The sequence below is a fragment of the Manihot esculenta genome, chromosome 2 (genome assembly GCF_001659605.2).
Source record: "Manihot esculenta cultivar AM560-2 chromosome 2, M.esculenta_v8, whole genome shotgun sequence".
In the NCBI taxonomy this organism is placed as follows: Eukaryota; Viridiplantae; Streptophyta; class Magnoliopsida; order Malpighiales; family Euphorbiaceae; genus Manihot; species Manihot esculenta.
Genome location: NC_035162.2, coordinates 30,529,137 through 30,556,380, shown reverse-complemented (window position 1 = coordinate 30,556,380; position 27,244 = coordinate 30,529,137). Strand labels below are relative to the sequence as shown.

General features: G+C 34.3%; 1 protein-coding gene across 1 annotated transcript; it reads left to right on the top strand.

Annotated features, from left to right (window-relative positions):
- The first annotated feature begins 3,616 nt into the window (after positions 1-3,616).
- LOC122723087 (putative pectinesterase 63) lies at positions 3,617-5,027 on the top strand. Its single transcript, XM_043953843.1, has 4 exons — positions 3,617-4,111; positions 4,225-4,431; positions 4,545-4,786; positions 4,871-5,027. The coding sequence occupies exons 1-4, from the start codon at positions 3,617-3,619 to the stop codon at positions 5,025-5,027; spliced, it is 1,101 nt and encodes a 366-aa protein (XP_043809778.1).
- Positions 5,028-27,244: the final 22,217 nt, after the last annotated feature.

The following is a 27,244-nucleotide window of genomic DNA, read 5'->3' as shown; positions in this document are numbered from 1 at the left end:
ACTAATTTCACAAAAATTCAACTTAATTTTTTTTTTGTAATTTTCTAAGTTAAAATAAATTAATTAAAAATTCACTTCAAACAAAAAAATTGAAAGAAAAGGAATTAATTAATTTGAATTATTGTGAAATATATTTGATTTCAATTGAAGTTGTAAATTATTAAAAATTAGTTTAGAAATGGATATGACTAATAATAGGTTAAATTTATTTGTTGTTCCATAATCCCAAAATTCATGGGAAGCAAGAAAATATAGGTATACAAAAGAGAAATATATTTTAACAAAGATCTTGGAGTGAGATTCTTGGACAGTATATTTAGCGGCTTTAGACATGATAGCAAGAAAGTCATAACTGTTTTGTATGATTCATGTTTGTAACGACCCCAAAATGGACCGTCACCGGCGCTAGGATTCAGATCGGCTTAATGCCGCTAGAACCCGTAGCAAGCCTGCTATACTCTCTGTGTACCTGTAACATCTCATACATGGTCATACATTTTCTGTGAAAATAAAAACTTTTCTCTGGACCAAGGTTTAACCTGTGCATGCACTATCTCTGTACTCTGTACCCCTGACTGGAGCTCGCTCTAGATGGGTTAACTCATACCTGTTAAGCCTGGTTTTTCATATACTCTATAAACCAGTTATATAAACAGACCATGTATACAAAAGATTTACATCACAAAATAACTAAGTCAAGCACAATTCTAACTTTATACACAACTGTTACATCTCTTTAATTTTACATGTCCACAATATTCTATTACAACGCTCTTTACTCTTTTTGTACTCTTCTGGATTTTTTTTGTACTCTTCTGGATTTTCCCTGTACAACCTGTACACTGAACCTGCAAGACTGGGGTTAAGGGAGTGGGATGAGCTCTATAGCCCAGTGAGTAGAACAGTAAAAGCAGTTATTAAAACATGATCGTATGAAATGCATCATATCACAGACAATTCACAACAAGGGTAAACCTGTCACCACATAGTCCCAGTATCTCTACCGTGCCAGGGCGTAGAATCGAGCACCTGGTCTTCCTGTCATATATGTATACGTGTATATAACATCTGTACTTACCATTTCCAGGGCGTAGTCAAAGGCTCTTGGACTTTTCTATACCTGCCAGGGCGTAGTCAAAGGCTCCTGGACTTCTCTCAGAGACTATTGGATCATTTAGCATTCACTCACATCAACAAATAACTATGCAATGCAACATATTCGTGGATTCTAATGCAATCAACCTACTGCCTAATCATGATGCATGACATATGCGAAAAGCATTCCATTTCTCAATTAAAAGAATTAAATTTAGTTCCACTCACCTCTGGCTATCTCTGGACTCTGGACTGACTCTGCAAACTCTGGAGCAGTACTCACTGCTGCTCTCTCTGGTTTCTCTGGTCTGTGCCTACACAGATGGACTCAAATGAGGGACCAAACTAGCTTAAGAACAATGCTATAAAACTCCCCAAGAATCCCCTTAAACTCTCTAAAACAACCATGCAAAGCATGCAAAGGAAAGCTGGACAGGGCACTTTCGGCGGCAGGTTCGGCGGCCGAAAGTCCTCACTCTCCTTCAAACTCTCCAAACTTCAAAAGTCAAGTTTTTAGCTCAAAACCTTCAAAATAACATAAAAATCAATCAAAGCTTTGCAAGATTTAAGAAAAACATGAAGAAACCTTAAGGAAGACAGAGTCTCACCTCAGAAAGTGAAAGAAAAGGCAATCCTTATCCTTTCAACCGACTGAGGGCCTTTTATAGGTGGCTGGCCAGACCACCTTCGGCGGCCACACGTGAAACCGAAAGCCATGCATGTTCGGCGGCCGAACCTCACCTTCGGCGGCCGAACCTGGCTTTTCTGCCTTGGTTCTTTTCTTTCAAAATCTCATTTCTTTTCAACTTTAAAACATTAAAACATACTATACTACTTTAGAAAAACATAAATCTTACCCTTCTAGAGGATTCCGACATCCTGGATTCCACCGGACGACAGGAATTCCGATGTCAGACTCTAGCCGGGTATGACAATGTTCATTGTTGCCGGAATATTGTTAGTGCCAAGATTACTGATCTAACCGTTTATGATGTCACCTTTAATTTATATAAATATAAAATGTTTTATGCTTACCTCTCGAAGTGGCACGGTTTCTTTTCTCTTAATTAATACTTTCAAGTTTGAATTATGAATATAGACTACTTTTAAAATTTAGAAAATAGTGTTTTACATCTATTCATTGAGTCCATTCGACATGAATCAATATTAATTGGGCTAGTAGATTTTGGAAGCTTAAATAATTTTAATTAAGTATAAATATTTTTTATAACTAAGAAACTTTATGATTAGAATCACCCCCTTAATTCTTTTATCTATTTGTTTCATTTTGATGGATAGATCCTGTAAATTTGGTCAAATGAACTATTCACATCAATACTGAAAGAAACATAGAAAGACTCATGACTGAAAAAAACAAAGGAGGAGATATAGATTTTACATTTTTAAGGCAAAGATGAATACACTTTGGAAGTTTTTCTAAATTTAGTTGTATTAATGGGAGGAAAAAGCAAGCAATCACCTATAAAACCCTAAGCAAATAAATTAACCGAAAGAAACAACAACAAAATGACAAGAGGGCACTGCATCGGTGCAACTCATTACGTTCACATTGCCATTCTTGTTGTTGATACCACCGTTAACTATTGTGGTACAACATCCATGCCAGCCAATGATTCTCAAGTATGACACTGATTTAAAACTAATGTTAAGCTCCTAGCAAGTGGCAAGTTGTAAAGGTACTTTAGATCCCGCTCTTGGAGGTTCTTAAACCAAACCTAAAATAATTAAGCTTTCAAAAGATAGAAAAAAAGATTTCAAAACTCTTACCGATGCTATTAAAAGTATTCCATCGGCAAATAAGCAATGTGTAATTATGAAAATTAGCCTTGGAGTCTACACTTAAAAATTCATAAATGATAAAACTAAACCTTTATTCCATCAATAAATAAGCAACGTGTACCAAGACTTAATTTCGAAAAGTCGGCAACTCAAATAATTATCTTAAGAATTGGTGATGAACTAATTAAAACAAATTACTTAAAAATGCACTAATTAAAACGAATTATCTTAAGAATTGGTGATGAACTAATTACTTATAGAAGTCGGCAACTCAAAAAACTTCCAGTTTCTTGGCTATATCTAAGGTCTTAAATGGTTGTTTCCACCTCTAATATAATTTTTTATTAATTAATTCATTATTAGAGGATAATATTTATTTATGCCAAAATCTAATTGTCTTTGAAATTCAATGTAATATAGTATTTTTTTAATTATTTTTATATTTCATATGGGTTCTATATATTTGATTGAATGGATTTTTTGTTACGATCACAAAACAAAACGAAAAATAAAATAAATATAATGACATCTTAACATTTTTTCTATCTTTAGTTACAGACATGCAAGAAATTCTCTCTTATTCTCAGCCTCTTTTTTAAGTATTTTCTATATAAAGTATCTTATAATTCTATAAATTAGAATTCTCTAACAAAGAAAAAAAGCAAGCAATCAATCAAATAGCCCTGAACAAAAAAAATTAACGGGAGGAAGTAACTACAAAATGGCAAGAGGGCACTGCGTTGATGCAACTCATTGTGTCCTCATTGCCATTCTTGTTGTTGCAACCACCGTTAGCTCTGATGATACAACACCAATACCAGCCGATGATTCTAAAGTAAGTAATTGGTTCCAAACTAATGTTAAGCCTTGGAAAAGTCGTAAAGGCACCTTAGATCCTGCTCTTGAAGCTGCTGAGGCCAAATCAAAAATAATTACGGTCTCAAAAGATGGAAAAGGAAAGTTCAAGACTGTTACTGATGCGATTAAAAGTATTTCATCACAAAACAAAGAACGTGCAATTATAAAAATTGGTCCTGGAGTCTACACCGAGAAAATTGAAATTGAAAAAACTAAGCCTTTTATTACATTTCTTGGAGATCCTAAAGCCATGCCCACCTTGGCATTTGGTGGCACCGCTCGTAAATATGGAACTCATTATAGTGGTACTGTAACTGTAGATTCTGATTATTTCATGGGGGTTAATATTATTTTTCAGGTAAGGTATTTACATATAAGCACATATACACACATATGTCTTAATTATTGTTTCATTTTGCTTAATGATTTGTGGTCTTATGATTCATTTATTCACCTCTTCCTTTGGTATAGAATACTGCACCAAAACCCCAATCGAACAAGCCGGGAGGTCAGGCAGTTGCATTAAGAATTAATGGTGACAAGGCAGCTTTCTATAACTGCAAATTTCTTGGATTTCAAGACACATTATGTGATGATAGAGGACACCACTTTTATAGAAATTGTTACATTGAAGGCACTGTTGATTTTATTTTCGGAAGAGGAAGATCACTTTATTTGGTAAGAATATATATATATATATATGTATATCAACATTGTTTTGTTTTTTTTTTTTTTTCTGAAAAGTGATATATTAGATAAAATATAACTATTATACCTTATTTTAAATGCAGGAATCGCAACTAAATGTAGTAGATAATAAGGATTTGACATTCATCACAGCACAAGGAAAGGAGGAAAAATCAGAAAATTTTGGTTACTCATTCGTACAATGCAAAATAACTGGAAGTGGATCGGGATCATTTCTGGGACGAGCATGGAGGAAGATGCCACAGGTGATCTTCTCTTATACTGAAATGGGTGCTGTTGTTAATCCTCTTGGATGGTCAGACAATAGGCAACCTGACAGGGACAGGTAAACTAAATTATCTCTTACATCAAGCTCCGAGAGAGATAAAAATGGTAATGAACTAATTAAGATGAATTGTTTAAAATGCAGCACGGTTTTCTTTGCAGAATATAAGAATTCAGGACTTGGATCGAATCCTAAAGGACGTGTTAAATTCACCAAGCAGCTAAAGGATGCACAAGCCAAAAACTTTCTCTCTCTTGGCTACATTCAGGGTTCTAAATGGTTGCTTCCACCTCCAAAGTAATATTTTTTAAGAGGATGTTTGGTTTACCTTTTTTTTCATAACTGATAGCTGATTAGTTTTCAACCAACTATTTTGTGTTTTTGGTAAACTATTTGAAAAGGCAGCTGATAGCTGATAGATACCTATCAGCTGCCTTTTCAATCAGCTCTCACGTTAGAATTTTTTTTCTCATTAGTTATGACTTTATTTTTTGTTTGGACCATATTATCCCTTTAATTTTTGTTAACTACAAAATTTATAAAATAAAATAAATTTTAATTTACATCTGTAAATTATTTATACTTATAAAATAAATATAAGTATTATAAAAATAATTATATTAATTATACGAGAAAATTACTTTTTCATCCGTGAGGTATAACATAATTAACAGATTCGTCCCTCTATTTTTAACACCCAATATTTCATTCCCTAAAGTTTGATTCCATAAAAGTTAGAGGTGATTCTATAAAAATTAGAGGTCATTCCGTCAAAAATGCCGTTAGTAATAGGAAAAATGACCGAATTACCCTTTTTAGCATCCAACACTTTAGTCCCTAAAATTTATTTCCTGCAAATTTATAGGTCCGTCCCTCAAATAATCGAATCAACAAAATCTCATTTACAAATCAAAGCAACAATTGAAAATCGCAAACTCAATCTCTACAAATAAATAAAAACTTCAATAAATTCAAGATTCAAACTCAATAAATATAATAGAAATCGAGGAAAAAAATATTTTTTCGTTCCTGAGATATAACACATTTAACAAATTTATCCCTCTATTATTCTCGTCCAACGCTTTAGTTCCTGAAGTTTAATTCCGTTAAAATTTACGGAAGAAAATCTCAAACACAATCTTCACAAACAAATAAAAATTTCAATAAATTTAATAATGAAACTTGAAAAATATAATAAAAATATATAAAATTTCAATTATTAAAAATAAAAAATTAAAATTCAATAGAAATTACTTTTGTAATGTTGCTCGCTGTCGATCACTGCTCGTCGTTCACTACTCTAGTTGCCCGCTGCTCGAGTCACTAATTGTTCTCGTTTCTTGCCACTTGATGTGCATCCCATTTGCGCCACACACTCCTTGCATCTTTGACTACTCGCAATGCTCGCTAATCGTATATCTAACAACTCGCGTCGCTCATTGCTCGTGTCTTCATCCACCGCATCGCTCATTCGTCGCATCTCCAACAACTCACATCACTCTCTGCTTGCATCTATAGCCACTCACGTCGTCGCTCACTGCTCTCATCTCCTTCCACTCACATCGCTTGCTACTCACTACTTACGTCACGTCACTTGCTGCTTGCGCTGTCAGTTGCTCGTGTCACTGCCGATCCTCCGTCTCCTTTTCAATTACTATAAAATATGTTTTTAACATACAAATTTTGTAGTTTTGGATATGTGTTAGACATGAAAAATGAAGGGGGTATGGAAAGTAGATGAAAGAAATATGAGAATATGAAGAGTAGAAGGAATAATAAAAAAAATTACTACTTAGATCTTATCAGATGGAGAAACTCACTAGTTGGTTCCTTGAGTTTAAAAAATTCATTAAAATGTTTTTGAGTTTTTAAAAAGTCTACTAGTTAGTCCTTCCATTAATTTTAGTCATTAAGTATTTTAAAAAATCTAAAATACTCTTGTTACGGAGGGTCTAATTAGTAAACTTTTTAATAATTTGAATAACCAACTAATAAGTTTTTTAAAACTATGAGGACCAAATAGTAAAATTTTTAATCATAAAATTAACAGAGAGACTGACTAGTAGATTTTTTAAAATGTCATGGACGTATGAATGTATTTTTCAAAACCGAGTGATTAACTAGTGAGTTTCTCCATATTATAGGGACTAAGTAGTAATTTTCTTATTTTATTACTCATAAGGGTATTTTTGGAATTACATGTAATCTCTTTCTTTTTGACTAGATGCAAATCATTGACTAGACGAAATTAAATTTTAGGGACAAAAAGTGTTGAGATCTAAAAATAAAATGACAAATTATTAATTAAATCTTAGATTGTGATGTAATTATGCTTATCCGTCCTTTTACATATTAACCACAACAACTATGCATATTTTACTAATCATTTAAGAATATTTCAGTTGCAATTAAGAATCAGCTAACAACATCTACCAGATATCAACTATTAGCTATAACCAACAATTTACCTAATTAATGTTATACTAATTATGAAATATAATAAAAGTCATTCGTCCATGTCTCAACTGTGAATTTGTTAAAATAATGAAATACAACTAAAAAATATAAATTAGTAAGTAAGTATCGTAAAAATGAAATAAAAATAAAATAATTAAATTTATATATTACATATCAAATAATAAAAAAACAAATGTCTAATTATTTTTAGAAACTATACACTTTTAAATTTGGCAAACTCATAAAAAATTAAATGCAAAATAAAATTATAAATTTATTTTTTTAGAAATTTAAAAAAATTAAACAAAAAATGAAAATAAGTTTTGTATGTTATTCTAACTTTTTTTTTAAATGTGACTGATTACATAAATTAAAAAATAAAATTAAAATTAAAATAATTTTTGCAATTGTTTTAACTCTTCTTTTTCAACTATGCCTGATTTTAATTTTATACGAATTAAAAAGGTTCAAATAATTTCTATGTATTATTTTAACTTTTTAAAAAAATGTGACTAATTTTAATTTGTAACATAAAAAAAAAATTGTGTATACTATTTTAACTTTTATTTAGAATCATCTAAAGTAATCCATGAGCTGTCATCACAAAACAGGGCCACATGATAATGATCTAGGTACTGCAGTCCCACTCGAGGAAAGAAAGACCTGGACACCTTAACATCCGGTTTATCATTAAGATTCACCCTCTCCTTGACAGGACGAGTCTCGGCATAAAATAATAGTTAGCAGGCACAATCCAACAGACCCACGTTACACCTCTAATCAAGAGATACTCAACCGGTCAACTCGGTGGGATCTTTTATTAGGTCAGCCAGCAACATCATCGCTGGATTACAAGGAAATGCTATATTTATTCCCATCTTTTTATAGTATAAAAAGGGAACGATCACAAAGGCAAAGGTACACAATTCTTACACTACTCAAGTTCGAAGCAATTCATTACATACACCCTATTCTCTAGAATACTAACTTGAGCCTTAGAGTGGCTATTGTGGGTACCCACCACCTCACATTCTCTTTCTTGTAGATTTACCCAATCATAACACAACTTTATTTTCTGCCCACATTATTTGATTCCAGAGCCGGGAGTCTATTGGATCCTCTCTATTCATTTGGATTGTAATATGGTCTCCTACTTTTTTCTTGTAGAAGGAAATCTCTCTCTTTTCTCTCTCTCAAAATGGATGGTAGTTGATGAGCTGCTGCATATTGCTATTAATGAGAACATTATAATTTCTTCCACTCCTAACAGTGAATAAAACACCCTCCCAATGGTGAATGAAGCAGATGTTAGTAATCTAAACAACAAACAGATGATCCAGTACATCCAAAAGTTGCAGGCTACTCTCGAGCAATATAAAGCTCTGGGGGAGGTGTCAGTAGTGACGCCCAAAGGAAGGGAAGAAGCCTCTATTGACACCCCTAGGCCTCAGACAGAGGCGATCAAGAGGTTGTCCAAAGGGAGAGCCGAGTTAGAAGAGAGTGAATCAAATGATGCTCTAAAAGGTGTCGACTGAAAGTTGATACGAGCTGTTCAAAGGCACCAGAGAGAGCAAGAGGAAGATTTTGGCCTAGATGGTGCCTCGCCTTTTTCGGAGGAAATCTTAGCATAAACATGCCCCACCAATTTCAATTTGCCTAGCTTGGATAAATATGATGGAACAGCAGATTCTAGGAGTCACTTGGTGATCTTTAGGACGACCATACAACTTCAGAATGTCAACGAGTTTGCATTGTGCCGAGTGTTTCCATGAACACTCACAGGTTTGGCTAAGAAATGGTACCAACATCTGAGTCTAGGTTTGATTCAGAACTTTATATAGTTCGCTACACTATTTAAATATCAATTTATTACTTGTATACCTCTCAAAAAACTATCCTCTGACTTGCGGAAGATCCACTAACGAGAGGGTGAGTCTCTAAGGAGATTTATCTCATGGTTCAATACTGAGGCAATACAGGTGGAAGAGTTGGGTGTCATGAGATAACGTGCGCAGCATTGAAGAAAGGAAGACACAACGTCAAGTTCATGGGTTCCTTAATTTAAAATCCAGCTTCAGCGTATCAATAGTTGATAGACAAGGCCTAGAAGTATATTAGACTGGATGACAAAGTCCAAGCACTATGAGAGAACAAAAGGGCGAACCAAAAGCAAAACTAAAAGCTGGAAAGGCAAGGACATGAAGGAGACCACAGGAGTTATCCCGTCTCTGAAAGAGGGACGACCAAAGTAAGTATAAGCATTATACTCCATTAAATGACTCACAGACACACATTTTAATATGGATAAGGAAAAATGAATAGAAGGTTAAGTGGGCACCCAAACTCAATCTCGAGAAAGCAAAAAAAAAAAAATGAGATAGGATCAAGTACTGTCGTTTTCACAAAGACCATGGAATACGACGGAGGAATGTCAGTAATCAAAAAATGAAATCGAAAGACTGATAAGGGATGTCACATTTTGGAAGTTCGCCAGAAAAAATAGAAAAGAGAGAAAGCCCGATTGTGAGGCAATAACTCTTGAGAATCCTGACCAAGAATTTGTAGGGATTATCCATATAGTCACAGTAGGACCCAACAATGAAATTAATGAACCACAGAAGATGTCCTAAAGGTTCATCAGATGAGGAATGTCACACGCTTGTAATGTAAGGGACTCAGTCTCTAAAAGAACAGTTGTAACCAGAGGTCATCCCGAGTCTGGTAAGGTGGGCAAAAAATAGAAAGCCTACCACCAAAACCATTTTGAAAGAACCCATCTTCTTCCCAAATCTCACTTTTGCTTTCAACTGTGATATTTTGCTTTAAGAAAAACTCGGCCGCAACCTCTTATCTGTTTATACTTCCTACGGTAATTTTTGTTTCCTTCTTCCTCTTTGGAATGAATAGAAATACTTCCGCCTTGAGCTCCTTCTCCGATGGACCCATCCGTGCCTCGGTCCCTATTGATCCATTGAAAGAGGCCTAGGAAAGCAAAGGTAGCATGATTAGTGATATCCTGTCCATCCTATCGGAGCGTGATGTGGACTGTCTCTATGATACCTACCAAATTCTTCGAGAGACCTCTCATGTCTTTTCTGCTTTTCCACGCATTCGTGTTAATGATTTGATTCTTTCTGAAAATACCATTATGTGTTTCGAGGGGCAATTGAAGGTGGGTCTCCGATTTCCTATGGATCCATTTTTAGTTGATGTCCTTTGGTTCCACAAGTTTTCAGTTGTCTAGCCGCATTCTAATAATTGGAGAATCCTGGTGGCTTTTCAGTTTCTCTACCTCAATAACTATATCAAACCGAGTGTAGCTTTTTCCAACTATATCAACTGGGTACCCGCAAAAATAAGGAACTTTGGTATTTAACGAGCGAAAACACCTGATCATGTTCGACTGGATACCTTCCTCCTTGAAGCGGTGGAAAAATAAATTTTTTATCCTTCATCACTGGACGTAAAGGGTTTTGGGAACATCAAACAAGATGGCACTTTTGAGTGGAATTGAAGAAGGATGGAGTCCGTACCAAGAGGGATGAGGATGAGGCTTTAGCCTTTCTCTTGATGAAAACTAAGTCTCCAAAGAAAATGGACATTACCCAGACAGTGAGGAATGCCATTTTGTTTTAGCAGAGTTATTTGCAAGCAAGCCAGACTTGGGGCCCGCACTTGCCTAGCCTTCCAGTCTTCGGGGAAAGCACCTCCCCGGATGGAGATCAGGGTACTTTTTCTTTTTGTCTTTTTTTAGGTTTTGAACTGTCTTACTTACTTTTCTCTTTTTGCAGATATGGTTGCATCTAAAATCAAATTTGCTAAAGTGATGCATGCTGCCCACTAAGGCAAGGCTGTTGCGGGGCAACTGGTCCCCTTCCTAAGCATGCTCACCCCATGGAAGAATTGATAATGCTTCCTCCTCTCTTGGCCCAAACTATGGCGAAAGAGTCAGACCATTTATAGCCTGATTTATCTACCCTGGGCGCCTCTGCTTCTACCTTGGGCGCCTCTGCTTTTACCCCCGCTTATGAGATTCTTGCTGCTGTCCCCAGTCCTTCTAAACCAGCTCCTGTGAGCGTGAGGGTTGAATCCTCATGGCCTCCGAGCATCTAGCGCCTGGAAATGGTGCTAAACCAAGCACCTTCACTCCTTGATGATCCTACTCTAGGCATCCTGTTAATCAAAAGTATCCTGAGGCCCGTAGATCGCCGTTGCCTGAATGAGCTCGAGACAGACGAGCTTTTTGATAATGCTATGCATTATGCCTTGGAGAGTGCCCTCTGTGCCTATGTGGCTAAGGAGCATTACAAAGCCTTGTGGCTGGAGTTTGGCACACAAGAGACGAATAGGAAGCTCTTAGTGGAGGAATGCTCAAGGATGAAGACTTAGGTTGACGAAGTGGAGGGCACCATAAAGAAGACCCTAGAGTCGGTGGCTAAACTCTAGACTGAGTGGAATGGGGCCAATGCTTCCAAGCTGGTCCTTGAGAATTGGGCAAAGACTGCCGAGGACCAGGTGCCCTTGCTACATACCAAGTCTTGAAGCTAAAGGCTCAAGTTGTAGAGGCCTAGGCCAACTCCACTAGGATTGCTGAGCTTGAGGCAGAGCTGTGGGAGATGTTGGCCCAAGGTCGGGAGATGTTTGTGCAAGACCATGACTTGATAAAGAAGGATCTGGCGAAATGATTTCCTTCCGAAGACTTTTCTTAGATAGATGGCATCTTCCCTAAGGAGGTGAAAGATGAGATTATCGAGGGGGAGGAATGAGCTGAGGGCATCCCCAATGACCGAGTCTCTACAGACAATGTAATAGATGTAGGAAATAGTGATGTAATAGAGACACGAGTGGAGGAACCTATAAATATTCCTCCTCCCACATAATCTTTTATAACTTCAATAAAAATGTTTTCTCATGTCATTACTTTAACTGAGTGTCTACATATCCTGCGCTCATTCACAACCCTCTTTTAAGACTTAAATAATTTCTTTTAAAGAACTGATAAGGGTTAACACCCATCCACCTTAGTGGTAATAAATAGCTTGAAAACTTTGAACAATAAAGATAACACTCGGATATATAGCCTTGCATTACTCGCCCGTGAACACCTGATTTCTTTGTCATTTTTTCTAATCCACATTAAAATACAAGTTTGTGAGTCATTCAATAGAGTATAATTCTTATACTTCCTTTGATATAAAGAGATGAGATAACTCCTATGATCTCCTTTATGTCCTCGCCTCTCAGGCTTTTGACTTTGCTTTTGGTTCGCCCTCTTGTCCTCTTTTAATGCTCTGACTTTGTCATCCAACCTGATATACTTTTGAGTTTTGTCTATCAACTGTTGATACGTCACAACTAGATTTTTAATTAAGAAATCCATGAATTTAATATTTCGCATTCCTTTCTTCAATGCTTTATATGCCATCTTGTGATTTCATTCTTCTGCATGTATGGGTTCAGCGTTGAACTGTGAGATAAAAATCCTTAAAAACTTGCCCTATCCTTGGCGGATCTTCCGCAAGTCAGAGAAATTTTTTTTATGGGGTATACACGTAATAAATTTGAATCAAATAATGTAGCAATTTGTGTAATTTTTAATTAAACCTGGATTTAGATGTTGGTACCATTTTTGAGCTAAATCTATAAGTGTTAATGGAAACACTTGGCATAACACAAAATCGTAACATCCTGAAACTGTATGGTTGTCCTAAAGATTACTAGGTGGCTTCTGGGATCGGCTCTTCTATCATATTTGTCCAAGATAGATAGCTTACACTTGGTTAGGAAGGTTTCTGCTAAAATTTCTTCCGAAAGAGTCGAGGCACCCATTACGTCAAAATCTATCAAGTTGTTCTAAAATGGAACAAATTTATTTCCTACTTAAAACATTTTTATTTTTTAAAATAATAAAATAAAATCATACGTAATTTTATTATAATTCAATTAATTTTTTTTTATAAAGTGAATCATATCAAATAAAAGGTTTGTTTATAAGATGACATGATAATTTCAATCAAACAAATATTTAAATTATTGGCCACCAATTACTGAAAATATTGATAAGACATATCTAAATATCTTCCCCAAATGCCTATCACAAAAAAAAAAAAAAAAAAAGAAAAAAGAAAAAAGAAAACACTTAAATTATTTAAACATAAAATAGAAAGTGGTGATCTTGAGAATGGCTTATGCTTTTCTATATTTTGAAAACAAACAAAAGCTTTCCTAATCCTCTCTTTGAAGTTACTAATTTCACAAAAATTCAATTTATTTTTTTTTTCTAATTTTCTAATTTAAAATAAATCAATTAAAAACTCACTTCAAACAAAAAAAAAAATTGAAAGAAAAGGAATTAATTAATTTGAAATTTTGTGAAATATATTTTATTTCAATTGAACTTACAAATTATTAAAAATTAGTTTAGAAATGGATATGATTAATAATAGGTTAAACTTATTTGTTGTTCCATAATTGCAAAATTCATGGGAAGCAAGAAAATATAGGTATACAAAAGAGAAATATATTGTAGCAAAGATCTTAGAGTGAGATTCTTGGACAGTATATTTAGCGGCTTTAGACATGATAGCAAGAAAGTCATAGCTATTTTGTACGGTTCATGCTTATTGTTGCCGGAATATTATAAGTGTCAAGATTACTGATCTAACCGTTTATGATGTCACTTTTAATTTATATAAATATAAAATGTTTTATGCTTATCTCTCGAGGTGGCACGGTTTCTTTTGTCTTAATTAATACTTTCAAGTTTGAATTTTGAATATGGACTACTTTTAAAATTTAGGAAAGAGTGTTTTACATCTCTACATTGAGTCCATTCGACATGAATCAATATTAATCGGGCTAGTAGATTTTGGATGCTTAAATAATTTTAAATAAGTATAAATATTTTTTATAACTAAGAAACTTTATGATTAGAATCACCCCCTTAATTTAAACTATTTGTTTCATTTTGATGGATAGATCCTGTAAATTTGGTCAAATGAACTATTCACATGAATACTGAAAGAAACATAGAAAGACTCATAACTGAAAAAAACAAAGGAAGAGATATAGATTTTACATTTTTAAGGCAAAGACGAGTACACTTTGGAAGTTTTTCTAAATTTAGTTGTATGAATGGGAGGGAAAAGCAAACAATCACCTATAAAACCCTGCGCAAATAAATTAACTGAAAGAAGCAACAACAAAATGTTGGCAAAATAGGATAAAATAATAAAACCTGAATCATGTTAAACACTGTCCTTAAGGATTTATTTTGTAATCCTCCAGGATTAAACAGGTTTTTATGAGATTTAATTTTCAGAATAAGGACAATAAGAATTTATTTCTAATTTATAACCCAGCAGAAAACATAGAGAAAATAGAATAAAGTAGAAAAATGGGATTGTCTTTCTTTGTAAAAATGGAGGCTATTTATAGTAAAAAAAAATAGTCGTTGTAAGCGGTTATAAAAATCTTGAGATAATAAAATCATAACGGTCAGATTTAATATTAGATTTAAATATCAAATCTTTGTAAAAATAGAGGCTATTTATAGTAAAAAAGAAAATGGTCATTGTAACCGGTTATAAAAATCTTGAGATAATAAAATCATAACGGTCACATTTAATATTATATTTAAATATCAAATCTATAACAGCAAAAAAATTTCACAAATAAAATCTTCAATGACCATAAAATCTTTAACAACCATAAAATCTTTAACGACCATAAAATGTTCAACGACCATAAAACCTTTTAAAATCTAAACTAATTTTACAATAATCCCCCACATATTTCAAAAGATTTTTCATTGCTAGATTTAAAAATTTAGTGTATATGTTTCGAATCTGGTATCTTTTGGACTATGAACTAGACCTAGATTAATAAGACTTAACATACAGAATAATTGGTGAAACTTTTATTTCTATGAACCAAACACTATTTTTTTTGTATGCTAATATCCCATCAATCTCATAACATGATGGGTGACGAATCCATCAATTTAAAATTTATTTCCCTTTTCATGATTAATAAGAACTTGTAGATAGGGTAAGTGAGTATCGATCCTAAAAAGACCTTAACTCTGTTTAATTTAAATGACCAATTTGAAATAGAAGAGTAGTTTAATACGAAAAGTGAGAAGAAGAGAATTTTTTGAAAAAAGTGATTTTGGCTTGGGCAAGCCAAAAAAATAAAGTTAAAAGAAAAATAATAAATAATGGAATTGAAATTGAAGAAACAAATAATTAAAAAACTTTCAGCTGAAGGTAATCAAATTGAGGTATTTTGCAGTTGATCATTGGTTAGAAAAAAAATATTTCATATTATTATATATTGTTTGGTTATAGTGGTCAAACACGCGAATCCCACCAATTCTTTCTTATGAATAAATTAATCCGCTTCGCGCTTAAATTAATTCCTAGTTAACTAACAACCCCAACACGCGTGTAGATTTAATTAGTCAACTGCATTAAGAGAGAAGAACTCAAACTCGATCAATAAAAACACGCATTTTATTTAAATCAAATCTACTAATTTCTTAATATCAATTAATATATTAATTGCTACTTGTTATTAACCCAATTAAATAATTACGGATTTAATTAGATTAATTAGCAATATGTTGTCTTATCAAGAGATTCAATGGGCCCTTGAATTCTCAAGAAAACAACAATGGAGGTGGTGTTCCTCGAATTCAGAAATTAATAGAAAATAGAAATAGGATGAATAGAATTAAAGTGTATAACCTCACAACTAGAACAAACTTCAATTTAATTTAACCTTCAACTGAAAAATAATTGTTTAGCCACTCATGGCCATAATAAAATTATAACAACTAAGCAAAAGAAGAATAAAAATGTAATACCCGGCTCGAGTCCGGCATCGGAATTCCTGTAGTCCGGTGGAATCTCGGGTGTCGGAACCCTCGAGAAGGGTAATGCATATGTTTTCCAAAGTCTTTTCACTTGTTTTCATGTTTTGAAGTGTTAAAAGACTTGAGTTTTGAAAGAAAAGCAACAAGGGAGAAATGCAAAGGTTCGGCCGCCGAAGGTCACTTTCGGCCGCCGAACATTGCATGGTTGCGGCTTCACGTTCGGCTGCCGAAGGTGGTCTGGCCAGCCACCTATAAAAGGGCCAAGGGTCGGTGGAAGGAGGTTATTTCTCCTCCACTTGCAGCCAGAGGTGAGTTTCAGCCTCTCCTACGTTGACTTTCATGTTTTCCATGATTTTCATCAAATCTTTCAAGAGTTTTAAGAGTTTTGGTGATTTATAAAGGTTTTGAGCAAAAGAACCAAGGTTTGAAGCTTGGAGCTTTGGAAGAGCTTTTCTTCATATCTCCACGTTGGGATCATTCATCCTCAAGTTTGTTAAGAGGTAAGTGAAGATCCTGAGCTTCTTTGATGGTTGTGAAAGGTTTTATGAAGTTTGTATGGGTAGGATGCATGGTTAGGTTTAGGTGAGGTTTTTGGTGATTTGTGGTGTTCCAGCATGATTAAGTATTGTGTGTTATGTTTGTTTGGGGTTTTAGGATAGTTTTAGACCCCTTTGTGCATATATATGTGTATATGCTAGTTGGGAGTAGTTGATGTGCATGTTGGTAGGTTTTTGGGCAAAGTTTGCATGAAACAGAGCAGGGTTCTGTCCTTCGGGCAAAACCAGGTTCGGCCGCCGAAGGAAGGTTCGGCCGCCGAACCCTTTGTGGAGGCAGTTCGGCTGCCAAAGGTTGCCCCCGAAAGCTAGGCTTTCGGTTTAGAAAGGGACTTTCGGCCGCCGAAAGAGGGAGTTCGGCCGCCGAAAGTGTGTGAGTTTCGTCTCTGGACGAGACCTTCGGCCGCCGAAGGTGCCGCCGAACATGCATGAGTTTCGTCTCTGGAGTGGGGTTTCGGCCGCCGAACCTGCCGCCGAAAGTGCCCTGTCCAGCTTTCTTTTGCATGTTTTATGTGATGGTTTGAGGATTGTTTAGAGGGGTTTTGGGGAAGATGATGCATTGCATTTATCCTTGTACTTGGCATTGCTCCTTGTACATTGCTTATGTGAGACGGCACGGACTTCGTGAGGATGCATTAGCCCTCAGAGGAAAGACCTGGAACAGCCTTACGAGGACCAGGCATAAAGACCTGGAACAGCCCTACGGGGACCAGGCAAATGGTACTTAGGTACCCCAGATGAGATAGAGGGAGTTTTGATCCGTCCGGCCGAGGTTATGTGATTATGTGTTGCATTCCATGAGAGCATGTTTTATCACCTGTATTTGCCTATTCTACTCACTGGGCTAGCGTAGCTCATCCCTCTCCCCTAACTTCAGTTGTGCAGGTTCAGAGATCAGAGAGAACTCAGCAGGGTACAGGAAGAGTACAGAGTGTTGTAATAGCCAGTGTGGACATGTATTTGTACAGAGATAATGTATATATACAGTGTATAGAATGGTGCTTGATTTATAAGACTTGTAATCCCTTTGTGGAGTCACATGATCAGTTTATGTATGTTTCTTGTTGTATGTGTGTTTATGCGTAAAACCAGGCTTAACATTATGAGTTTGATCCGCCTTGAGCCATGAGGAGCTCTAGTAGGGATTGGTAGAGCACAGAGAGAGTGCATGCACAGGTTAAGCCTTGGAAGAAAGAAAAGTTTTATGTTTTTACAGAAACTGTATGATCATGTATGGGATTTCACAGGTATACAGACAGGATAGCAGGCTTACTACGGGTCCCGGCGACCTTAAGTCGATCTGGATCCTAGTGCCGGTGGCAGTTCGGTTTCCGGGCTGTTACAAAAAAAATGGAGAAGAGAGTGGGAGGCAGCAAGAGAGGAAATGAGAGTGAGAGGTAGAATATGCTTCCCTAGGTTTAATGCTAGGGGCCTTTATATAGGCACAAAAAGATAAAACTTAATAATTTAAAATAAAATCTACTCCTTCTATCTTATCTCTATCCTAGTCTTATCTCTATCCTAATCTTATTGAGTTTGATTCAACTTGACCCATTTGAAGCTGATCTTATCCTTGATTAGGTGGCAAAATCTATCTTATCTCCCCATCTCCTTGTGCTACAGGTTTGGTCAAAGTTGTAGCCTCCCAGTATAAAAAATCCTTTAATTCAGCCTTTTTTTCTTCCTTTTCTCAACTTCTGCTTAATAACCTGTCCAAAATCAAATTCAAATTAAAATTAAATACTTATATCAAAATTATAGTAAAATCATAGAATTAAATGGGGAAAAAATTGTGAGTTTTACAACTCATCATAACACTCCACAAATCTTGTTGTCAGCACTGTTTTGCGCTAATAGGCCATGTGCGCGCCTGGTAGTTAATACGTGCTCTAGAGATTATGCCACAATCTCATAGAAGTAGCCCCACTCCACAATTATATAGGTAATATCATCAAGTATATACTGCAATTTATACACCACCCATAAGGGATATGAATATCATTAAGAGCTTTCATCTCATCCTCTCATTAATGTAGTCTAGCACTTCTCACACCATAGGAAGGGACAATGATAAATCGACGGGTATCGAATCCGTCAATTTAAAATTTACTTCCCTTTTCTTGATTGATAAGAACTTATAGACAGGGTAAGTGAGTATCGATCCCATAGAGACCTTAATTCTATTTAATTTAGGTGACCAATTTGAAATAGAAGAGTAGTTTAATACAAAAAGTGAGAAGAAGAGAATTTTTTAATGAAAGTAGTATTGTCTTGGGCAAGCCAATAAAAATAAACTTAAAGGAAAAAAATAAATAATGTAATTGAAAATTGAGAAACAAATAATTAATTAAAACTTTCAGCTGAAGGTAATCAAATTGAGGTGTTTTGCAGTTGATCATTTATTAAAAAAAATAATTCATTTTATTATTTATTATTTGGTTATAGTGATCAAATACGCGAATCCTACCAATTTTTCCTCATAAATAAATTAATCCACTTCGCGCTTAAATTAATTCCTAGTTAACTAACAACCCCAACACGCGTGTAGATTTAATTAGTCAACTGCATTAAGAGAGAAGAACCCAAACTTGATCAATAAAAATACGTGTTTTATTTAAATCAAATCTGTCAATTTCTTAACATAAATTAATATGTTAATCGCTACTTATTATTAACCCAATTAAATAATTACGGATTTAATTAGATTAATTCGCTATAAGTTATTTTTCCAAGAGATTCAATAGGCCTCTTGAATTCTGAAGAAAACAACAATGGAGGTGTTGTTCCTCGAAACCAGAAATTGACAAAAAATAGAAATAAGATGAAAAGAATTGTAGTGCATAACCTCACAACTTGAATAAACCTCAAATTAATTTAACCTTCAACTGAAAATAAATGGTTTAGCCACTCATGGCCATAATAAAGTTATAAAAATTAAGCAAAAGGAGAAGAAGAAGAAGAAAAGAAGATGGAGAAAAAGGTCGGGGCAGCAAGAGAGGAAATAAGAGTGAGAGGTAGAATATGATCCCCTAGGTTTAATAGTAGGAGTCTTTATATAGGCACAAAAAGATAAAACTTAATGATTTAAAATAAAATATATTATTCCTATCTTATCTCTATCCTAATCTCATCTTTATCCTCATCTGATTGAGTTTGATTTAACTTGACCTATTTGAAACTAATCTTATCCTTGCTTAGGTGGCAAAATCTATCTTATCTCCCCATTGCCTTGGGCTAGAGGTTTGGTCAAGGTTGTAGCCTCTCAATATAAAAAATCATTTAATTTAGCCTTTTTTTCTTTCTTTTCTCAACTTCTACTCACAACCCTTCCCAAAATTAAATTCAAATTAAAATTGAATATTTAGATCAAAATTACAGTAAAATCAAGGAATTAAATGAGTAAAAAATTGTGAGTTTTGCAACTCATCATAAATAGTGCTAGCAGAAATAACAAGTGACTAGTTATTATCCATATGAACCTTTTTCATAGGATCTCCAATCACAAAGGTTGGGTTTCCATCACTGTTAATTTCAAATTGGCTCAAGTCTCATTCCCCTCGATGTTTCATCTATTAGTTTTCTCCCTAAAGGTTTAGTCAGAGGATCGGCCAAATTCACTTCTGACTTCACATAATCAATAGAAATAGTTTCATCTTTGAGAAGCTGCTTAATAATATTATGTCTCAGAAGAATATGTCTATTCTTACCGTTAAAAGTTTTATTATTTGCAATGGCTATTGTCGCTTGGCAATCACAACACATTGATACAGATGGTGTTGGTTTTATTCGTAACGGAATATTTGCTAAGAAGTTTCTTAGCCACTCATCTTCAGTTCCAGCTAATTCCAGAATAATAAACTCTGACTCCATAGTGGATTTAGTAATGATATTTTGTTTGGTTGATTTCTGTAATACCCGGCTAGCTCAGGCATCGGAATTCTTACCGTCCGGTGGAATTCGAGGATGTCGGAGGTTTCTAGAAGGGTAGAGTGAAGATTTTCTAAAAGATTTTTAAGTATTTTAATGATTTTTAAATAAAAAGGATTGAGTTTTGAAGAGAAAAGACCATGGGGACATTTGCCAGGTTCGGCCCCCGAATGTTAAGTTCGGCCGCCGAAAGTGCCCAATGTTCGGCCCCCGAAGGTTAAGTTCGGCCCCCGAAAGTTGCATGGTTTTGCATGCAGTTTCGGCAGCCGAAACTGGGGTGGTCGGCTAAGTTGTGCATGCTCCTCAGTCCGTGATTTGGCCAGGTGTTCACCTCCAGATCATGACCAGAGATGAGGCCACGTCTCCCTTGACTCATCTGCAAGCTTTTTATCAGCTTATGCAGAGGGTTGGTCATTTGCAAAGGGTTTGAACGTTTTGGAAAAAAAGAGAGAAAAGTGAGGTTTTGGTAAAGTGTGAAGAGGAGTTGCTGAGTTCGGTGTTCAGGTTGTTCCTCTTCTGATTTCAGGAGGTAAGGGAAGTATACCCATCATTTCTAGTCTTCTCTGTAGGATGGTACCAGTAGCATAAGTGAGATGGTAAAAGCCAGATGAATAGTAGTTAGTGGTTAGTGAGCTAGGAAAGATGCTCGAGGGTGTTGCTATGAGATGCTATGGCCTTAGCTTTTATCCAGGTATAGGGAGAGTGATCTCTCATCTCCGAGTGCAGCCCTCAAGGAAAAGAAATAAGGCAGAGAATAGAGTAAGAAATAGAAGAGTACGAAAAGAATAAAAGGGTAAGTGAAAGTGAGCAGACTAAGGAAAAGAGAAGAATAAGTAAACTAGAATAGAACAGAGAAAGAAAAGAGTAAGATTCAGAGTACGTTCAGGAGGAGATTTCAGTTTAGTCTGGGATTAGGTAGTAATTGAGGCAGAGGAAAGGGTTAGCTTTTCCATTAGGAAATTCCCGAGGGAAGTTCCGTTAGCTTTAGCTCGGATCTTCACCCTGACTCAGTCGGAAGCTATCACATTGAACACAGTGACATCAAGTATGTTCACTTGTGGATGTTCAGATGTGTATGCTGTTCGTTTTGAACCCGCATGTTTTTACTTCCTTGTGGCTTAGTGAGCTGTTACTAGCGTGGGTTTGATGACTTCTAGGCTTAGAGTGTTTTCTCTGGGTTAATGGACCCGGGTATGATCCATCTGAAGCAGAGTCAGTTAATCAGATCAGTTTAGAGTTGTAGTGAGTAGACGCTATCCAGCTGACCTTATGGTTCTAGAGTTGACTATTTGATGTCATTCTAGGGCGGATTGGCTACTTACTCAGTGTACTACCTGTGTCTGTAGAGACAAGGTAGGAGAGTTCAGAGGCTAGGATGGATCAGAAATAGTCCTTGGAAGGGACAGAGTATAGGTGCCTAGAGGTTTGGGGTCAGCCCAGCAGGCTCATAGGTACACAGGAAAGGTGATCAGAGGGTTCTAGCTCGTGTGAGTGAGTTTAGTAGTCAGATCGGGGAATTAGCCTCAATACCCGTAGTTAGTAAGTTCTAGATGGTTATAGATGAAAAGGGTTTCAATCCCTTGAACCACAGCAGGTGGTAGTCCCTGGTATAGGCCCTGAGGGTCATTTCAGATTGACATATCTGAGTAGCAGTTGTTAAGCCTACAGAGTTTTACAGGATTGTTGAGTCGTTTTGTATCATGTATGGGATTTATCAGGTACACAGAGAGTATAGTTGGCTAACTACGGGTCCCGGCGGCCTTAAGCCGATCTGGATCCTAGTGCCAGTGATGGTTCGGACCGTTACTGAGGGGTACCGGTTTCCGGGTCGTTACAATTTCCATGTGATTGCACCACCTCCTAGAGTGAATACATAACAACTAGTGGATTTTATCTCATATGAATCTGAAATCCAGTTAGCATTACTGTATCCTTCTAATACAGCGGAAAATCCACTATATAAGATATCAGAGTTCATAGTACCTCTCAAATATTTCATTAGTCTAACTAATGCAGCACAATGATCGTCATTGGGATTACGTGTATATCTACTTAATCTGCATACAGCATAAGCTATATCAGGTCGTGGAAAATTCATTAAATGCAATAGACTCCCAATGATCTATGCATATTCAGATTGAGCAACAGAGTCACCTCAATTTTTCTTTAATTGATAGTTAGGATCGTAAGGGGTACTCACTAGTTTGACATTGAAATGTCCAAACATCCTTCGAAGCTTCTCAATATAATGCTCTTGTGATAACATTAGACTATCATTCTTCCTTATGATTCTAACTCCCAAAATCACATTTGTCTCTCTCATATTTTTCATATCAAATTTAGAGGCAAGGAAAGCTTTTGATTTACAAACTATATCGTAACTCATACTAGAAATAAGCATATCATCCACATATAAATAAATAATCATAAATTCATCATTTATACATTTTGTATATACACACTTATCAACTTCAATAGAGGAAAAATCATCATTCAACAAAACTTGGTCAAATTTCTCGTGCCATTATTTGGGGGCTTGTTTTAAACCATATAATGATTTAAGAAGTTTGCAAACTTTATTTTCTTGACTAGAAACAATACAACCATCAGGTTGTACCATATAAATTTCTTCTTTCAAGTCTCCATTTAAAAAATATGTTTTAACATCCATTTGATAAATAACAAATTTATGTATAGAACCTAAAGCAATTAATACTCTAATAGAAGAAATTCTAGCTATAGGAGCAAATATGTCAAAATAATCTATATTTTATTTTTGAGAAAACCTTTTTGCTACTAACCTTACTTTATACTTTTCAATTGACCCATCTGGGTTATATTTCCTTTTGAAAATCCATTTACAAACAATAGGTTTAGCTCCTGGAGGCAGGTCTACTAAAGTCCAGGTACCATTTTGAGTAATAGAATCAATTTCAGCTTTAATTGCTTCTTTCTAAAAAGTAGCATCAGAAGATTTAATAGCTTCAGAAAAACTTAAAGGTTCATTTTCTACAAGATAAGTATAAAAGTCATTTCCAAAAGAATTCTCTTTTCTTTGTCTTTTACTTCTTCTTAAACCTTCATTATTATTTCCAAAATCATTTTCATAAATATCTTCATTAGGTGAATGAGAAATTTTTTCAACTTTTAAAGGAAAAATATGTTAAAAAAACTCAGCATATTTTGTCTCAATTACAGTGTTACAATCAAGTACATAACTTTTCAAAACAAGAAATCTATATGCAGTACTATGTTTAGCATAACCTATAAATATGCAATCAGAAGTTTTTGAACCTATTTTTCATTTCTTAGGATCAGGAAGAATTACATTAGCAAGACATCCTCACACTTTTAAATATTTGAAGTTAGATATATAACCTTTCCAAAGTTCATAGTGTGTTTTATTAGTTTTCTTATAGGGTATCCTATTTTGTAAATAACAAGCAGATAATAAAACATCCCCCCAAAGGTTATTCGATAAAGAGGAACTTATTAATAAAGCATTCATTATTTCTTTTAATATTCTATTTTTTCTTTCCGCTACTCCATTGGATTCAGGTGAATTGTTCATTCTTTTTCACAAAAGTCATTAAATAAGATATATTATCCATATCTATCTGGTCTAATCCTTTTTATTTTCCTATTTAATTGATTTTCTACTTTAGCTTTATATAATTGAAATATATCAAATGCTTCATCTTTGTTTCTAAGCAAATATACTTTAGTATATCTAGAATAGTCATCAATAAAAGTTACATAATATTTTTTACCACCTCTAGTCATAGTTTATTTTAAATCCCCTAAATCTGTATGTATTAAACTAAGCAATTCAAATTCTCTATCTATAGTTGAACATGATTTTTTTGTTGACTTAGATTCTACACAAATCTCACATTTATTTAAACATGTATTACTGGTGCCAGATATTATACCAAGATATTGCATTTTTTTTAATATAAGAAGTACTAACATGTCCTAATCTAGCATACCATAAATCAAAAGAATTTTAAGCAAGTAAGCAAAAGAAGATGCATTTTCATTTGTTATTGCAGAAATATTGAGAATAAAGAGTCCTTGATTACAATAATCTTTTCTAATAAAAATGTCATTTTTAGTCGGTATAATTTTATCCGATTCAAAAGACATCTTAATCTCAGCCTTTCCCAATAAAGCTACAGAAATTAAATTAACTCTTATATTAGATACATGAAGTACTTCATTAAGTGCTAAGGTCTTGCCAGATGTGAGTTTGATAAGAACTTTCCCTTTACCAATGACATTCGTAGTCCTAGAATCACCTAAATACATATGTTCTTCTCCTTCCCCCACTGTAATGTAGGAGGTAAATGCATTTCTATTTGTACAGATATGCCTAATAGCACCAGAGTCTACTACCCATTCTTGCACATTAGCTACAAGAAAAGTTTGAGAAATGACCGCAGCAATAATGTCATCTCCTTCAACTAAATTCACTTTTGGTTTAGGAGGATTGTCATTTATTACTCTTTTCTTACACTGAGGTGCATGATGACCCTTACCACGTACAAAACAATGCCCTTTATTTTTAAAGGTGGGATTATTAAACTTAGATTTGTAATCAAGTTTCTTATTTTCGTACCTGCTATTTGATTTGTGCACTTTTCCTTGTACAAGGTTTGCTCTTGTAGCCAACTCTTTACCTTTTGCAGCTTTACATTCCCTCCTGTTTGTATTTTCAATCTTCGAAGTGTCAGGAAAAGGTTTAGCATATGGAACAGCAGGCAGAAGAGACCCACCATTTGCAGCAGTAAAAAATGTGGCGGCAGAAAGCACAGCAGAAGTAGAAGCAGTGACAATATCATTGGAAGCAGACAATGCAGAAGTAGAGGCAGTGATAACATTTGGTTTCATTTGTATAAAGTTTCTAAATCTTTAAGATTGTTGGAAAAATAGGATAAAATAATGAAACTTGAGTCATGTTGAACATTGTCCTTAAGAATTTATTTTGTAATCCTCCAGATTTTTAATTTCCAGGATCAGGACAATAGAATTTATCTCTAATTTATAACCCAGTAGAAAACATAGAGAAGAGAGAATAAAATAGAAAAATGGGATTGCCTTTCTTTGTAGAAATGGAGGCTATTTATAGTGGAAAAAATGGCCGTTGTAAGCGGTTATAAAAATCTTGAGATAATAAAACCATAACAGTCATATTTAATATTAGATTTAAGTATCAAATCTATAACAGCCAAAAAATCTCACAAATAAAATTTTCAACGACCATAAAATTTTCAACAATTATAAAATCTTTTGAAATCTAAACTAATTTTACAACACAAAATGACAAGGAGGCACTGCACTGGTGCAACTCATTGCATTCACATTGCCATTCTTGTTGTTGCTACCACCATTAGCTGTTGTGATACAACATCCATACCAGCCAATGATTTAATTAATTCACTTTTGTTTTTATGACTAATTAATTCACTTTTTTTGTCTAGAATACTGTAACACGGTTTAATTTCGAAAAGTCGAGAACTTAGATAATTATCTTAAGAATTAGTGATGACAAGGCAACTGTCTATAACTGCAAAATTGTCTTAAAAATTAGTGAAGACAAATTGCGTGATGATAGAGACCATCATTTCTTTAAGAAATGCTACAATATTGAACACACTGTTTCATTTTCTGAAGCAAAAAGTGTCGTTATATCTGATCATATATATATATAATATCAATTTTTTAAAAATTTTTTATTTATATTTGATAAAAAATTAAATATTACACATTATTTTAAATGCAAAAAACACAACTAGATGTAGTATATAATAAGGGCAGGATGTTCACCACAACACAAGCAAGGAATGACAGATCAGAATATTATGGTTACTCATTTGTGCAATGCAAAATAACTAGAAGTGGGGTTGAACCATTTTTAGGACGAGCATGGATAAAGATGTCTGAGGTGGTCTTCACTTACACAAAAATTAGCACTATTATCAATCCTCTTGGATGGACAAATAGTAGACATCTTGAGAGAGACATGTACATTACATTGTGTTTCAAATTCTAATATAAGATAGATAAAAACGGTGATGAACTAATTAAAATGAACGTTTAATGGCAAGAATAATTATTATATCTTGTTTTTATGGTACTATTTTAGAACGTATTTTCATATTTATTTCACTGAAAATATTTTTAGTAGATTACGTTTTTAGTATTTCTTGATGTAAAATAAAATAAAAATTGGTGAAAATTTTAAAAACAAAATGTAAGTAGAAATTTATAATACTAATAAAATTTAGCAATATTTAATATATACATCATTAAAACCTTATAACACACTAAATTAGGATAAAATGAAAAAAAAAAACTAAATATTAATTTAATTGAATTCAAATTTACATTAATGAGGAATATATAGTATTTTGTAATTATTTTTATATTTCACGTGGATTCTATATATTTGATTGAATGGATTTTTTTTACGATCACAAAACAAAATGAAAAATAAAATAAATATAATGACATCTTAATATTTTTTCTATCTTTAGTTACAGACATGCAATAAATTCTCTCTTATTCTCAGCCTCTTTTTTAAGTATTTTCTATATAAAGTATCTTATAATTCTATAAATTAGAATCCTCTAACAAAGAAAAAAAGCAAACAATCAATCAAATAGCCCTGAACAAAAAAAATTAATTGGAGGAAGTAACTACAAA